The 16,492-nt window shown below is 34.5% G+C and overlaps 1 protein-coding gene across 2 annotated transcripts in view; it reads right to left on the bottom strand.

The window, feature by feature from the left end:
* Positions 1-913: 913 nt before the first annotated feature.
* STXBP6 (syntaxin binding protein 6) overlaps positions 914-16,492 on the bottom strand; it is a 92,428-nt gene continuing 76,849 nt past the window's right edge. For both annotated transcript variants that reach the window (XM_034417942.2, XM_060687452.2), the window contains 2 exons: positions 12,085-12,242; positions 914-5,173 (listed from right to left, as the gene is read on the bottom strand). In XM_034417942.2, the coding sequence (XP_034273833.1) occupies positions 5,150-5,173; positions 12,085-12,242 (182 nt within the window). In that variant the 3' untranslated portion in view covers positions 914-5,149. The remainder of the gene's footprint in view (positions 5,174-12,084; positions 12,243-16,492) is intronic.

The raw sequence follows: 16,492 nt of genomic DNA, 5'->3' as shown, positions 1-16,492 counted from the left end.
AGCCCTATTACAAAAACTCAGATATGTAGTTGTGGTCTACCCCTGTCCCCCATGGCCTAAGAAGCTAGCCTATAGATTCTATCATTTTAAGAAAGATGAAAATGACTTAGATGAAAAGACTGTGGGGACTGAAAATTATGTTATGGAAGCCTATGTATTTATGTATTGCATTCTATTAATGTAGTTACTAATCTCACAATGTCTGGCCAGCAAACATGGTTTAAAAACTTCCATATAAATAACAATTAATGAAAATAAATTCTGTTACAGAGTATGGTCTTCAGAGTTAAGTATATAAAAAGTCCTCAAAGACTGAAAGTGGTTGTTGCTGGTCCAGAAAAATCCTGAATACTTAAAAAAAAAACTGTCCCATAATCTGACATAGTTTAATTCAGGATGGCAGAAATATAAGTTTTATGTCCAGTGGTATCTGTAGGCTGTCAAAAAAATGAGGGAATGTTGCATGTGACCATATGATGAATGGAAGCTCCATTCCCTTCTTTGCTTGTGTGCAATGTGTGTGCTGCTCATGGGGCTTTGATTGCTGGTATAGCCATTTTGATTCCTCTGCAGGCCCCCATGTTTACAAACAACCCCTGAAAACTTTTCTTGGGAATGTCAGAGCATTAACAAAAGTTTTTAATTGCACTAAAATTGTTAATGGAATTGAACATACTGGAGAAATTACATAAACTATATTTTGATTTAATGTTATATTTAACTGTATATTTTCATCCTACCAAACTATCCTTGGGAATGTGTCTCTTATCATGACATTCAAAAGCCAACGGTGACCTTCAGCCTAGAAAGTTGTTTTTTGTGGATGATTGCAATGTACTGTATAATTTATAATTACCATTTCCCCCAATAATCCAGTTTACAATTTAAACAAATTTCATCACACATTTATAAGTAAAATTCAACATTCACATATTTAATAAAATATTTATTATGAAAACTGAATCGTAACTGTACAATTTGATATGAATTACATACAGTACAATGAAAACCAAAATATTGCATATAATAAATTCTAATGTTGCCAAAATATAAATTGTATACAACCAGCATCTCAATCGATGAGTCCAGATAGTCCTAGGCTAAGAGAGGGACTGCAATTTGCATTCTCAACTTTCAGCAATGTGATGTAGGTCCTGGGAACAATTATAACTACAGTGTTTTTAACTTTTGAGAGAGTATATGGCTGAAACAACTTAATAATGTGCCTGCAGCATATGGCTAAATATACTTTTAGCAAAATGAATATTTACAATACAGATATAAGAAAAACAAAATAATTCTGAACCAAGCAAAGCAAAATATGACAACGCTGAACAACAAAGTTTTTCTACAAGAAACTGCACACATTATCAGGCCACAGAATATAATTACATTCTTCATAGTCAGTCATCTTTCTGAAGTAATGATCAAAACCCATGGCCAGCATTGTGTAAAACATTTTGTTAAGGCATATATACAGTAAGTTGAGCCATGAAATCTTCCGTTTAAATGGCTGATTCCTTATGGGCCTTTAATATGTTAATATTTTATTAGGCACTTCTGCCAGAAGGAAGGAAAGAAGGGAGGAAGGGAGGGAAGGAAGGAGGGAGGAAGGAAGGAAAGGAAAGGAAAGAAAAGAAGGAAGGAAGGAAGGAAGGAAGGAAGGAAGGAAGGAAGGAAGGAAGGAAGGAAGGAAGGAAGGAAGGAAGGAAGGAAGAATTAAAGCTAAGGTTCCACAAGAGGCAATCTCTAAATAGGACAGATGAAACTTAGAAAAGCTATGGTATGCAAGTATATATACGCGCACAACATAAAAACACATAGGTTATTTGCACATGTGATATGTTTGCCGAGGTACAGCTATGCCTCAGTTTGTATTTAATATGTGTGTGCAAGCCCTCCTCGTATAACTTGCCTTCTATATACTATGCAGGTAAAATAAAATCATGGTGACATTTTAGCCTATGCACAGAGTGTAAGTCATGAAAAACAGAAGGGGATCACTTCTGCACATAATCCATAGAGATCATTTAGAGGTCCAGGTAAATGGTCCATGTCCACTTTAAATAAGAAATGTAGATGCAGAATCACACTATTTGTTTAGTAACCACAGGCAGAAATCTTGGCCCTACTGGATCTAAGGCAAAGAAAAAGCTGAATCAGCCACACACTTCATGTAGTTTTGTGCATTATGATGAGTTTGAAGCTACTTGAAACCAGTAAGGTCAATTGTTGCAATGGCCATCTTATGGTAAATTATGGCAATGAGACCTAACAGTCATGATAGCTAACATATGCATTCAAGATATGCTTTCATATATACCGGTAACTCATTAAAGCTATCTTCCCCTTTCACTAAGAGCTGTATCTGTTTTCTGGCATCGGAGGGCCACAGGGAATGTGATAGTTGTGCAGGGACAACAGCAGAGTCTGTGAGAAGAAATGTTCAGCCCTTTTTCAAATGGGGAGGATAGTAGTCCTGGGAGGAAGTAATGCAGTAGTAGTACAAGAACCTCCCAAAGCATTAACACATTTATTTTAAAACTTAACTTGGTAGATTAGCAAAAGTGAATTTCAAAAGGAGGGGTCCTTCTAGATGGTTGCAAAAATAGGTATGGGAATTATATACCACCTTAAGGTTGTCTATCATTGATACAAAAGTATATTTTAATTAATGGCTAAAACTTTAAATGACAAAAACAATGTTTGTGAAATATAACAATGGAGCAAAGTACCTTCATTTTAAAATTAAATGTGTTTTAGGTTCACTCATTTAGAGAGCCAATTTTGTTGAATATTTTCACATTAATGTACAACATGTTGCTAGCCACAGAATGAGACTGATCTTGCAGGTATGACTATCTTAGGTCTAATAACTTCTGATTTTTTATTCTTTGCAGAACTTTAAAAAGATGATAATGAAACTATTGATCTTGCTACTTTTTACAAATACATTTTAATATGAAATATTAACCTGAATTACTGTATAATTTATGTACATAAATATCTAACACTATAATTGACTACTACATCAATTTTCCAGGAGGACATTTTTTAATACAATCACATTTATTTTCAGTATAAGCACATTTGCTTCTAATTATCCTAAGAAAACAACACCTAACTTAAATTTACTTAATAGTAGAAACAGAAATTAGGTTTTAGTTTCTGAATGTATCAAGTTGATGAAATGACTTGAGAGTTTTATTTTTTGGCATGTAAAAAAACAAAAAATTCCTGCATTGACAAAAAGCCGGTTTCATCACCGAGATGATTTTTTTTTAAAAAATGTGCAAAATAAATAATAACAATACATTAAAAATGATTTAACAAAGGAAATAAAAACAAATTCTATGTAAACTTATAATCGAATGTAGCCCACAATATGCTATAGAGACCATACTGATGGAAGTCCATGCAGTTGTCAAATCTGGGCTGTTATCAATCAGTAAATTACCGGCAAAGATAAATAGAGCCTATAAAATGTTTACATTATGATGGCATACAATATGCAGTTAACTGGATGCCTTCTCTCCATACTGATTTAATTCTTTACCTATACTAAAACTGTTTTCCCCCTGCTTGGTTCATAATTATACAAACATGAGAGAATATAAAAGTGCCTTCCCATAAGATTTACCACTCTATTCAAAGTATCCTCCAGACTGCCTTATATTGCTATTCTAATTGTCCCCCTTGAAAAAATATTAGACCCTGTAGGTATAAGGGTTTTTTTTTTTTTTGACCTAGACATTTGAATTTCAAACACTGAAAATTTCAAGCTTTTAAAAGTTTTTTGGGAATGTAACAGGCTATGCATGCCCATGATTCTATCCAGAATTGCATAGATTCATTATGGGGCTGTTTAAGCATTGTTTGTGCATTCATCTTCTTAGGTCTGACATAAATTCAGTGCTAACCGGAGAAAAAGCTTCCTAATCAGCTTATCTCTCCCCCCCCCCACAAAGTTGGAAGTTAATGGTTCTACATTACCACTCCAATTACTGTGTGCTGACAAATCTGACATAACCATCTAGACTGAATGTTCAATGTCAGTTCTCCAGACTAGCATTGGAAAGATGAAAACCAGGAATAATCCAGAAGGCTTCAATGCATGTAAAATTTGTTTTAAGGGAATTTGGCAAATTTTGGCAAAACAAGAAAACTTTGTGTTTTATAAAATGGTTTTATAAAGTGGAAATGTATATTTTATTGTAAATAATGTTAATTATAATGAATGTATGATTATGATCCAGTGACTGCAAATAGACTGAATTTTGGTCTTCACAGGTCCAGATTACACTATTAAGGAAAACTCTAGTAAGTCTTACTTTAAGTAATAAAATTGAAGCATGCCTATCAATAGAAGAATTCCAAAAACTTACAATAGTGCTTGTGCATGTATTATTTCTTGAAACAGTTTCAATATAATGTTTATTTAGAAGGACATTTTTTTCCATTTACAAAGGTAAGAGTTAAATTCCAGATAAAATATTGACGTATTTATCAATTTAATCAGCCTTTCCTTAACATTTCTAGTGTGTTTTTGGTAACATTAAAGTAAACTCAGACCATAAGAAAAAAGATTTTTTTAAAAAATAGTGTTGACAACTTGATGGACAATTCAAATTCAAATTCACCATGCCAGTGATGACACGTGCAAAATAAGTTGGCTAAAAATGGTAGAACTGAGAAGTCAAGCTGTTTTTCATAGCAACCTATTTTTGTTGCCCTGTGATAGAAGTTATGAACACTTCATAATATAAGTTATGAATACGTTTACTTCAAAATTTGCTCCAAGAAACTATTTTATAACAATTACTGGATTTCACTGTCACTTGATCACTTTTCTTGCAGCTACAGTACTGTATTCCTACACAATATTGGGAACAATAGATTCTTGCAGTTCAGTGCAGTTTAGTATATCCTTTGGTCCAATTTACATATTAACACCATCTCATTTTAAATATTAAAAAAAGACAGACACTGAATGGCCTAGCAATAGAAAAAGTAGGAATACTAATTTCCTACATGATAATTGGAACTGATTACCAAATTGTTGGAAAAAAGAGACAGACTTGCATTTTCACTAAAAATGGGCAATCCTATTTTTGCAGTTCCGTTCAGAAAGATCTCCACACAGTCGTTTTCAACACTTGTGTTTCATGGCAAGCTGCAGAGGGGGAAAAGAAGAGAACCTATTAAGATATCTGCAATTCTAGCCACAACTCTTGATTTCTTACGATTTGAAAATACTGAAAATAGAAAGCAAAATAGAATCATGTCTGCAGAACTGTAATGAAAATTAAACTTTGTCTTGTCGTGGGACGTCTGTATTGCCTATTATATTAAAAGCTGATGTCATTGAAATAAAAGTAAGGCATCTAGTTTGGTTTACAGGTAGTCCTTGACTTGCAACAATTACAACATCATTGAAAAAAGTAATTTATGACCATTTTTCACACTTACCACCTTTGCAGCATCCCCATGGTCACGTGATAAAAATTCAGATGCCTGGCAACTGACTCATATTTATGACTGTTGCAGTGTTCTGGGATCATGTGATCACCTTTTGTAACCTTCTGACAAGCAAAGTCAATGGGGAAACCAGATTCGCTTAACAACTACTTAACATTTAACAAAGTTGTTCAGTTAGTAACTGAACATCTGCTTAACAACTGTGGCAAGAAAGGTCATAAAATGGAGCAACATTCACTTAACAAACGCTTCAGTTAGCAACATAAATTTTGGGCACAATTGTGGTCATCAGTCGAGGACTACTTGTACTCTGTTTGAAAGGCAGTTCAAACATGCTGAAAATTAAATAGGATAAAGAAAGAAACATTATTAGTGCTAAACAATACTGAATTATAACAATCTCAAGTGCTGTTTAAAAACACATTGGTTTCTAGATATTTTACAGCCAATTCTAACTTAAAGAAACACTATACTGAAGCAAGGAAGAGTACTTTTTCTTCCCTCTTGTGCAAGCACAGAGCTAATGCAAATTACATCTAACTCTATGGTGCAAACGTAGTACAAACCATAGTTTCAAGATCAGGATGCTTCAGGGTACCAGTTTGATTCACATAAGAAATAAAGAAGAACGGCTGCAGGAATTGAGAGTATGTCTAGTTTAACGAAAGGAAGGACTAGGGATGACATTATGTCAGTGTTCCAATAACTAAGGGGCTGCTATTAAGAAGAGGGGAGTCAACCTATTCTCCAAAGCACCTGAAAGCAGAGCAAGAAGCAATGGATAGAAACTAATCAAGGAAAGAACCAACCTAGAACTAAGGATAAATTTCCTGACAGAACAATTAACTCCAGAAGTTGTGGGTGTTCAATCACTGGAGGTTTTTAAGAAGAGTTTGGACAGCCATTTGTCTGAAATGGTATAGGGTCTCCTGCTTAAACAGGATATTGGACTAGAAGACCTCCAAGGTCCCTTCCAACTCTGTAACTGTTATTCAGATTCAATCCTTTGGGTCAAGGAAAGATTTAAAAAAACCCATTTTGTCATAATCACATTTTCCCAAACTATCCTTTGAAGGATTTTCTGAATGCAGTCACCCAAAGGATCCAAAACATGTACAGATTCTTAGGAAAGCTGCCAGTTTTGTAAGCAGTAGTGATGGAAATAATACACAGTGTTCACATATTTTAATATTTGGCCTTGAGAATAGGCTTGGAGTCTTTTCAAAGTAATGCTAAAAGCTGAAGGGATGCTTCTTATAATTACCAGAACTGTATACAATACATTTTCCCATCTAATTCAGTATTAGCTGTGTTGTCTGGTATATGTTTTAAAGTAGAATCCTTGCATCAATTCCTGGAACTATCAGATATTAATTCTTGCATTTACTTGCTGTATGTGAAGTCAATCCTTTTTCGTCTGTTTGACTCCAATTTCAGGTGTTTGAGAATGAACCAGGATCATTTGTAGGCTAAAGAAGAGCCATTCCCATCTACCACAATACTTTTCTTTTCTTCTATGTGGAGAATATTTGAAATACCAGAGTAGATGGCAAGTAAACAGCTGCATCTTTCAATTATCAGCCTGAGTTATATTGGCAAGGGATCGTCTGGCTATTTTACATCTACACAGCACAGATTATTCTTGAGAGGTGCCAGGAAATAACTCTCACCACATCTCTCCTGCTTAACTGCAAAATTAATTTGACATGCAGCCACCTAGTATAAAGCAATCTAAGATCTCATTACAACATTTAAAGAGCGCGATTAGGAGTTGAGGATGTCTCATAGCATTTTTGCCATTTCTTTTGAAGCAAGGCATTTTAATAGACTACAGTATTAAAACAATTATCTTACTTCTATTTCTTTTTTTCTTTTTTTTAGAAAGAAATAACAAATTTATTTGACATTTGTGTCTGATGATTATTAATTTTGCCTATAGAATTCTCTAAGGCAGTATAAGATACAGGCATAGTTTGAATCCTGTTCACATGTATTTCTCTTCTAGTTTCCGTGCCACAAGCCTGCATATCCAGTTAGACATCAAGTTGGTCTAAAATGGATTTTTCTTCTTCTTTTTTATATTATGTGATTGTAAAATGAACTAGGAAAACCCTAACTCTGTTATTTTAATTATCAATTGTGTGATGTGTCTCAAATAATCTGCATCTCAAAAATGTTCTAAAATATTAAGAGATTTTGAATATTTTTCTTCAATACATACCCATAACTAAATTATAGGAAATATAATTATAGGAAGCAAATAGGTGTTTATTTGGAAACAACAATCTTGCTTTGTAATTGTGTATTTCAGTCGCCAATATATTTTGTATCAGTATTATCATCACACGGTGACTGAAGCCAAGAAATTAAAAGATGCTTGTTTCTTGGGAAGAAAGCAATCCTAGACAGATTACTAAAAAGCAGAGACCTTGCTGACAAAAGTCAGTATAGTCAAAGCTATGGTTTTCCTGGTAGTAATGTATGGCTGTGAGAGTTGGGTCATAATGAAGGTTAAGTATTGGTATTGGAGAAAACTCTCGAGAGTCCCTTGGACTGAAAGGAGATCATTATCAGTCAATCCTAAAGGAAATCAACCCCAACTGTTCTTTGGAATGCCAGATGCTGAAGCTCAAATACTTTGGCCATCTAATGACATGAGAAGACTCACTAGAAAAGACCCTGATGCAGAGAAGAACAGAAGACAAAAGGAGAAGGAGATGGCAAAGGATAAGATGTTAGATAATGCCATCAACCCAATGAACATGAAAGGCAGAAGAAAGGGCAAAATTATGTCCCATTCTGGTAGCTGAAACTGCTTCTGCTAATGGAAATATAGAGCTGGGTTCTACTCTAAGTGCTTAAGAAGAAAATTCTATGGGGATAAAAAGTGGGAAGACTCATAATTAAACTAAGAAACTAGAGAACATAGTCATAGATAGGTCTTTTCTTCTTTGAAAGGGTGGCTTTATAACACAGAATGTAGGAGATGACTAGATTGAGCCCGAAGGAGGGATCAAATGCATAATCTTGAGCCTCTTCATGTCTACAAGAGATCTAAGCCCAGCCCATTTTGAATTCCACAGACTCTTATCTACTGCCAATTTGCTTTGACAGTTAATAGTTCAGATTCTTGTAGAGAGCTTAAGCTTGCAATAAACCTTTGTATTCATTTGAACTGTCTCGATTTCCTGATTTCCCTGGCGCTTGACACAAGGCAATGAAATATAAAGTATAAGGACATACAGGCCATATAGGGAAAACAGTCCCAACATCTTGCACTCCAGCAGGATTCAGTTTACCCACTATATTTTGTGACAGAAATAACAAGTAATTTTAGATGCTTGAAGAATATCAAGTGACACACTTTGAAAATTGGCTACTTTTTCATAATGTTAATTCTATTAATAAAACATTGACATTTGCCAGTGAATGCCAATTCTATCTCTAGCCATCTAAACACATGCCATATTGCTTGAGGAGCTGTCATCTCATCAGCGATGTTTATGATTCAGACTTGGCTGTAAATATTAAAGATTCAAGAAAAGCACAGCACTTATTTATTGAGGATCTCTTTTTCTTCTCCTTTACTTCCTCTTTTACTGCTTTGGATGCCAAGGGAGATATTCCCATCATTGAGGACAGGGAATTTTAATTAATACTATCCCAATTTATGAAGTTTTATAAGGCCAGTATACTCTTCAATAATGTTTGTTCTAAGAAACAATTTTATATGCAAGATCGAGGAAAGGAAAAAAAAAAGTTTTGAGGATATGTTAGAAATATATACTAAAGGAACTAGCAGATCAGAGTGACTCTTGATGTCTTTGAGAGTTCCTAGAGGACTCATATAGTCCAAGAAGACTGGAAGAGAGCAAATATTCTTATTTTTTTAAAGGGAAAGGAGAAATTAGGAAACTATAGATTTGAAGACTACATAAGATCTTTGAACAAGTTGTCAAGAAAGAGACAGCAAAGGCTTGTTGCAAAGAAATTGTACCAGATTAACCTTATGTCCTTCTTTATTATTGGCTGAAATTACCCTAGAAATAGTGTACCTGGATCTCAGGAAAGCCTCCAAAGAGCACCTGATACCGTTCTTAGTAAAAATGTAAAATATGGGTTAGATGATACTTGTGTCATATGACTCAGAGTTAGCTGAATGACTACCCGCAATAAGTGCTTGTTAATGCCTTCACTTCAACTTGGATGGAATATCAAGCAGAGAACCACACATCTCTGACCTAGGCTCTGTACTATAATATTATAACTAATGATGAAGATAAATGAATGATGCCAATGGCACAATGCTGGAAGGGATAGTTAATACTTTAGAACACAAAGTAAAGATACAAACAAATCTACACCGGTTTGAACAGTGAGTTGGAATGAATTAGGATGAAATTTACACAACATATAATTCAAGTTTGGAATTTAGTACTATAAGATGTGGCACTTACTACTAGCTTGGTTGGCTTCAAAAATGAGTTGGATCTATTCATGGAAATCATGGGGATCAATGGTTATTTAGTCCTGATGGAAGTGTGATGGCCTTTGTGAGGAGACTTGGGTACTTTTGTGTAGGTAGTTGGCTATTGTGAAGACAGATTGCTATACTAAATTGGCCAGGGATCTGATCCAGCAGGTGGCACTGCTTATATTCTTAAAGGTAGAAATGCAATGTTATATATCAGAGTGGCAAAAATATAAGGCATAAATATAGGATGGGGAAAACCTGGCTTGGTAGTAATATGTGTTAACGGACTCCAGGTATCTGGGGTGGCTGCAAATCAAATATAAGTTGGTAATATGATGCAGCTGCTAAAAAGGAAAATGTTATTAACAAGGACATTGAGATCATGAGTAATTGTTCCATTTTGCTTTCTCCTGGTAAGACCCCCATGTGAAAATATCTAGCAATACCACCATTTGTAGTTGATCCATTGTGTCTAAGTCTGCAAGCATGGTTCAAAAAGAACAGTGACCAGTTGTAACAAGTTCAGAGGGCAGCTACTATGAATCATAAACAAAGTCCTATGAAGAATAGTTAAAGCATCTACAACATATAGATTTAACCTACAGAAATGATGATATATAATAATAACTTCAGATATGTGAAGAATAATCACACAGGGGAGGCAGTGGACTTATTCTGTACTGACCCAGATGACTGATGAGTTAAAAGTATGAGAGAACAGATTCAAGCTAGCCATCAGAAGGATTGTCCTGCCTATAAGATCTGCGAACTACAGAAATTTTCAAACATATACAGATAGTCAATTGTGAGAGATGCTTTACTGGATTCTGCACTAAGCATGGGATTGAAATAGATTTTCATTGAGTTATCTTCCAACTTTATGATTTTTTGAAAATATAACGCAGTGAAATGAAATGCTTGATATTTGCAAGCACTGTGAGATACGTTCTTTATAATAATACGAGATGCAAGAATTACTTTAAATAATTCTAATACTCTATCGGCAGTGGTGGGATTCAGCCAGTTCGCACCACTTCGGGAGAACTGGTTGTTAAGTTTCTAAGTAATTTGGCAAACTGGTTGTTGGAAGAAATAATTAGGGCAGAGAACCGGTTATTAAATTGTCTAGCAGCATTAGACAATGAAAACAGCAGGAAGATGCTGTTTTTTAATTGATTGTAATCCAAAATAATTATCTTGTAGTGGCAGCCTCTGATGCCAAGGATATCCTAAAAGAAGGAGCAATCTAAAATAATAATAAAAGACATTTTCTTTGATCAGTGGAGTTCCTGAATTGTATCTTATAATATTCTACTTGAATGCAGCATAGAAAACAACATAACAATAAGTGAAATGAAGAAGAATGCTATAAAACAGCCCCTTAAATCCAGACCTATTCTATTTAAATTACTCCATAAAAATGTTCTTCAGTATTTCATAAAGTCTACAAACGGCTATCACTATTGCTTCATTCCTTAGGACTCTTATTATTTATTATGAAGCAGTGACTTTTAAACTGTTCTCCGAGGAATCTCAGGATTATATGAGTGGCCACTTAAATGACATATAAACAAGAGTGGATCTGTTTTCTTAAAGGAAAGCATGTTCAACAGCAATCAGTTTTTCTTAGAGCAGACAGCTGCTGAGATACCCAATGGCTTTCAGGTTAAATTCTCATTTGAAATAAAACAACTTTAAATCCAAGAGCCATCCATTTTCAGATGACAACTGCATGTAAGAATAGATTCAATGAATCCATAGGCTCAATTGTATTTTGTGTCAAGCTGGAAATTCTTAAAAGCAATTTGATTTGATGTGGGGCCACATCAGCTGATCTTAATACTGAGGGAGCAATATCTAATACAATGTTGTATTTCCTTCAGTGCCAATTTAGCTAATAGTTGGACCTTAAATCTGTCACAGCTCTTTTATACAACTGTTTGGCACTCTCCGAAATTATAAGAAAAAAAATAAAGACAATATTTGAAAATATTTCATATCCATATTAAGTTATCTCTTTGCAACCCAATTCATACCAATAGTATTGTTTTAAATTGAATGTTATTTGATTCATGACTGTACACAACAGAGAAAGGAAGCCTAAATATGATAATAAAAACATAAAGGAATACCTTGTGTGCAGTTTCTGCAAACTGCTGAGCACTGTTTTTCATATCCTCTGTCTTTTCTTCAGTTCGACTTAATCTTTCACCGCGCTCATTCAAAGCCTGGCTTGCTTTCTGTACTGCACTTGTAACGCTGTCTGCTGCCGAATGTAATATGCTGTTTCCTGAAACACATCACACGTGGTTGGAATGGAATGTCTTATCTTCTGAAACATGCAACATAGCAAAACCTTTGTGAGAATTATGGATGGAAAATAAAATATATTTTTTTACTTCACCCGATGCAAGTGACTTTGTTGGCAGTAATTCTAACACAGATGGCTTTAGGCTCCAAGGCCAGGGTATCCAACCTTGGCAACATTAAGACCTGTGGATTTAAAAAACCTGGGAGGGGAATTCTGGGAGTTGAAGTCCATGGGTCTTAAAGTTGCCAAGGTTGGACACTCCTGATCTAGGGATAGAATGTTTTTTCCCACTCTGTAAGATGAAATCATATAGGCTGACCTCCAAATAACTAAACCAAACCATATGAGGAATTGTGGATTATATCAGAAAAACATCTCTATTCTTTTCTAAATTGTACTACTGCATTGTATCCAATAATTATATATTTTCCATTTTCCAACACTTCTTTTTCAAATTTTCTTCATACAATTCCCTAGCACAGTAAATTTCCATGCAGAAGCCCAAATATGCTAAATAAGATTTGCCCCAAGATAAGTGGATATAAATTGGAGCTAATCTTTATATCTGTAAAGTGACATTTTGAGTCATTGTTTGTGTTGAAAAAAAATCCCTTTTTGATCTCAATTTTTTCAAGCTAATGCAAACTACTTCAGAATATTTACATTTTAAGTATTCATTTACTTTTAATGTTTATTTTTGAATAAAGAGCTTAGGACTGTATGTACAGTTTTAATTTTATTATTATTTCTTATACAAACTATTCGCTTCTAATTTCCAAGTGCCGGGTTGGAGGTTAGACTGCTTAATGGCAGCATAGTCTGAGCAGAATGGAACACTCTTCTCTGTGAAAATGAAGAAAAAAAATCATGTTCTGCCTGTTATTTGTCAACCTTGAAGCTGACCTGACTGAGGCCAGTGAGGTATTTTAATTCTTTTGTCCTTAATAGTACTTCCTCCAGTGTTCTGTAGGATCCATCAACTCTCCAAAGCAGTTTCAGAAGAGAAATGAGGAGTGAATGAGGAATCAAATAAAATTCCATCTTCCCTGCTCCATCAATAGAGACATTGCATTTTAATCATTTTAGATTAAAATGCACTTTTGTAGACAGACGCAATTTCCAGAAAAATGATCCTGGGTTCAGTTTCCGATGCTAGGTGCTTCAACAATATATAAAGAGGTCTTTTTTCATTTTATTTGTATTTGTCTGAAAATATAATTCATTTGCCATCAAATCTTTACATCAGGTAATAATCAGTTTCTGTAAACCCAATGTCTCTGCTAAACATTCTCTACTGAAACACATACTGGTACTTCCAACAAAGGCATTTCCTTGATGGTTACTTACAACTGCTGCAAGATTTGAGCAGGAGATCTAGAGTCTATCTTACTGTGCATTTTCAAATCTGAAGAAGGCATTTGCTATTAATATTATTTGCCTAGTTTCGGTAGGCAATAGATAAAATTGTATACATACTTTGAGAATGTTTAAATTTGGGGATAAGTTAAATAAAGTAGTCCGTTGGTATAAAGGTAAAATACAATAAAAAATATAAGATTGTACTGTATACATGATGGTTAATTTGGAAAATAATAATTATTTATTTTTTTTAGCATCAACTAAACTATTCTTATCTGACCATCTTGACATCTTGCTTTTAGGTATATTCTCAATAGGAAATCACAGAATACTCCTGCCAAAGAAATTATTGTAAACTATTTTGCCAAAGATAGATACTCGTTTCATTCATTTATTATCAAATGAATATTCTTTATTCCTTGACAAGTGACTTTTGAAATTTTCAACCCTATTCACTCCAATTTATCTTTAAGGATAAGGATGACAATTTCCCCTTTGTGTGTATGTCTGTGTGTGTGCATGAAATGCAGTCATTCTAAACAGGAATTTGAAGTTGAATTGTAGATATGGTTGACTAATGCACATTCAAATATCTTGCAACACAATATTTCAATATGTGGTATTTTTAAGTTCTTATCTTTGAGTAGACATTTTAATTGATCAAAATATTGTGCATCAATGATTCCAGTAACTAATGCCTTTCAATAGGTATAACATTGCAAGGAACTGATCAGCACAAAAGCCTGACATGAGTTTTGGGTAGTAAGATAGGCAGCCTATAATTTGATAAAAATAAATATGTTTTTAATAGCTTTATGGCAAACTGAAATGTTTCTGTTAGTATAATTTCTACTAATCTTTTCCAAATTAGATTAGAGGGAAGAACACATCAGGACAGAATTCCCTACAGTCCAATTGTTAACAGCTAAACTATACTGTCAACACTTTAACAGGAAAAACAACAACTACTACTACTACTAACTAAATAAAAGTAACACTACTTTGGATTTTTGAAGGTAAATATTAGTTTTGTGATTACATAATTTGTTATATCATTTTATTTATTAATCAAATTTATACAGGTGCCCATTTTTTTTTAAATTTGATTTATATGCCGCCTTTCTCCGGAGACTCAGGGCGGCTTACAATGCGTTAAGCAATAGCCTTCATTCTTTTGTATATTTTATACAAAGTCAGCTTATTGCCCCCACAAACTGGGTCCTCATTTCATCTACCTTAGAAAGGATGGAAGGCTGAGTCAACCTTGAGCCTTGGAGAGATTCGAACCAGCAGAAATTGCAGGCAGCTGTGTTAATAACAGGGTGCACTAAACCACTGTACTATCAAGGCTCTATATTGAAGGAATAAGGTGCTCATTTAAATACTAAAAAATATTTCAGCAAATCGGACGTTATGTCTCACGGAATGTAGGAGATGACTAGGCTGAGCCCAAGGGTATAGTCAAATGCATTATTAGTCTGGAGTCCCTACCTAAGCCCAGATCCCCTTGAAATCCATTGACTCTTATCTGGTGCTAATTCACACTAACTATTAGGAGTTCAGTTTCTCAAGTTGCATGGAATAAACTTGCAATGCTTTTGAACTCTAGCCTGGCTCGTGGTGTCTTGTGCCTGACACTTATAAGCTTCTATTCCTTTCTTTCCATTTATTTCATTTACACGAATTGACACATGGTTGTCTAAGACAAGTGATAGAACTTTCAGCTCTAAACAATTGAACCAATGCATTTCACTCAATTTTAGCTGGATTCTAAAGCTAAGTTTCTTGCAGAACCTGATTGTAGCTTTCCTACGAATGCTTTGTAGCCTTCCAACTCAATCAATTATGTCAGTTATTTACTAATTATAGCAATATAATTTCTATGATACATGGACATGGTTTTTAGATTTCTCATGCATGGCAAAATGATACTGATTACATTACTGGACGATTCACTTTCACGTAGCCTAACAAGCATCTCAGTCTTATCCCTGTACCTTAATTTTGTCATAGATTTTAGTGCTATACTTTGAAGTTAAAAAATATACATGTGATGGGGCTCACACTTTCCACAATGCAGTCATTTGGAACTATAAAAACGGAGAAAATTAAGTCAAACTGATTTACATTCTCTTAAGAGTAGGGGTAAGCAACTTGTGCTCTATCAATGGCCTCTGCCTGTTTTGCATTCCAATAATCCAATTAAAGGCTGTTAAATATGGTATCAAATTGCAGTAGTGGCCAAAATTGCGGTTGTGGAAACCTTTTGGGAAAAGTGTATTTTTGAGGTTTGATGGCTAATAACACTACTTTTTTTTTGGAGTTTCAAGATAATCACATTCCACTGCTGGAATGGTCTGGGAATAGCCCAGATCTTAACCCAGTGGTGGGATTCAAGTAATTTAACAATCGGTTTTCTGCCCTAATGATTTCTTCCAACAACCAGTTCACCAAACTGCTCAGAAAGTTAACAACCGGTTCTCCCAAAGTGGTGTGAACTGGCTGAATCCCACCACTGCCTTAACCCAGCTGAAAATCCATGGAGCCGACTAAATAAACTTGTTAGTCATAAGTGACCCAGCAATAAAACCCAGTTAATAGAAGCAATCATTCAATCTTGGTTTCACATTATAAGAGCTGCAGAACTAAAAGACTTGGTTCACTCCATGGGAAGATGTTGTAAGGCCGTAATTCATGGTAAAGGTTACCCAACTAAGTATTAATGGACGTGATAATTTTTGTATATCTCATTTTTTATATGGTGATAATTTTTGTATAACTTGTTTTTTCTAAGTGTTTCACTTTTCTTCTTTATACTGTAACTGCTATTCTAATAGCAAATCCTTCATAAAAGTTATTGCATTATATTC

This window comes from Pantherophis guttatus, chromosome 1 (genome assembly GCF_059756535.1).
Source record: "Pantherophis guttatus breed Tessera chromosome 1, ASM5975653v1, whole genome shotgun sequence".
Lineage (NCBI taxonomy): Eukaryota > Metazoa > Chordata > Lepidosauria > Squamata > Colubridae > Pantherophis > Pantherophis guttatus.
This window is presented reverse-complemented; position numbering and strand designations above follow the sequence as displayed.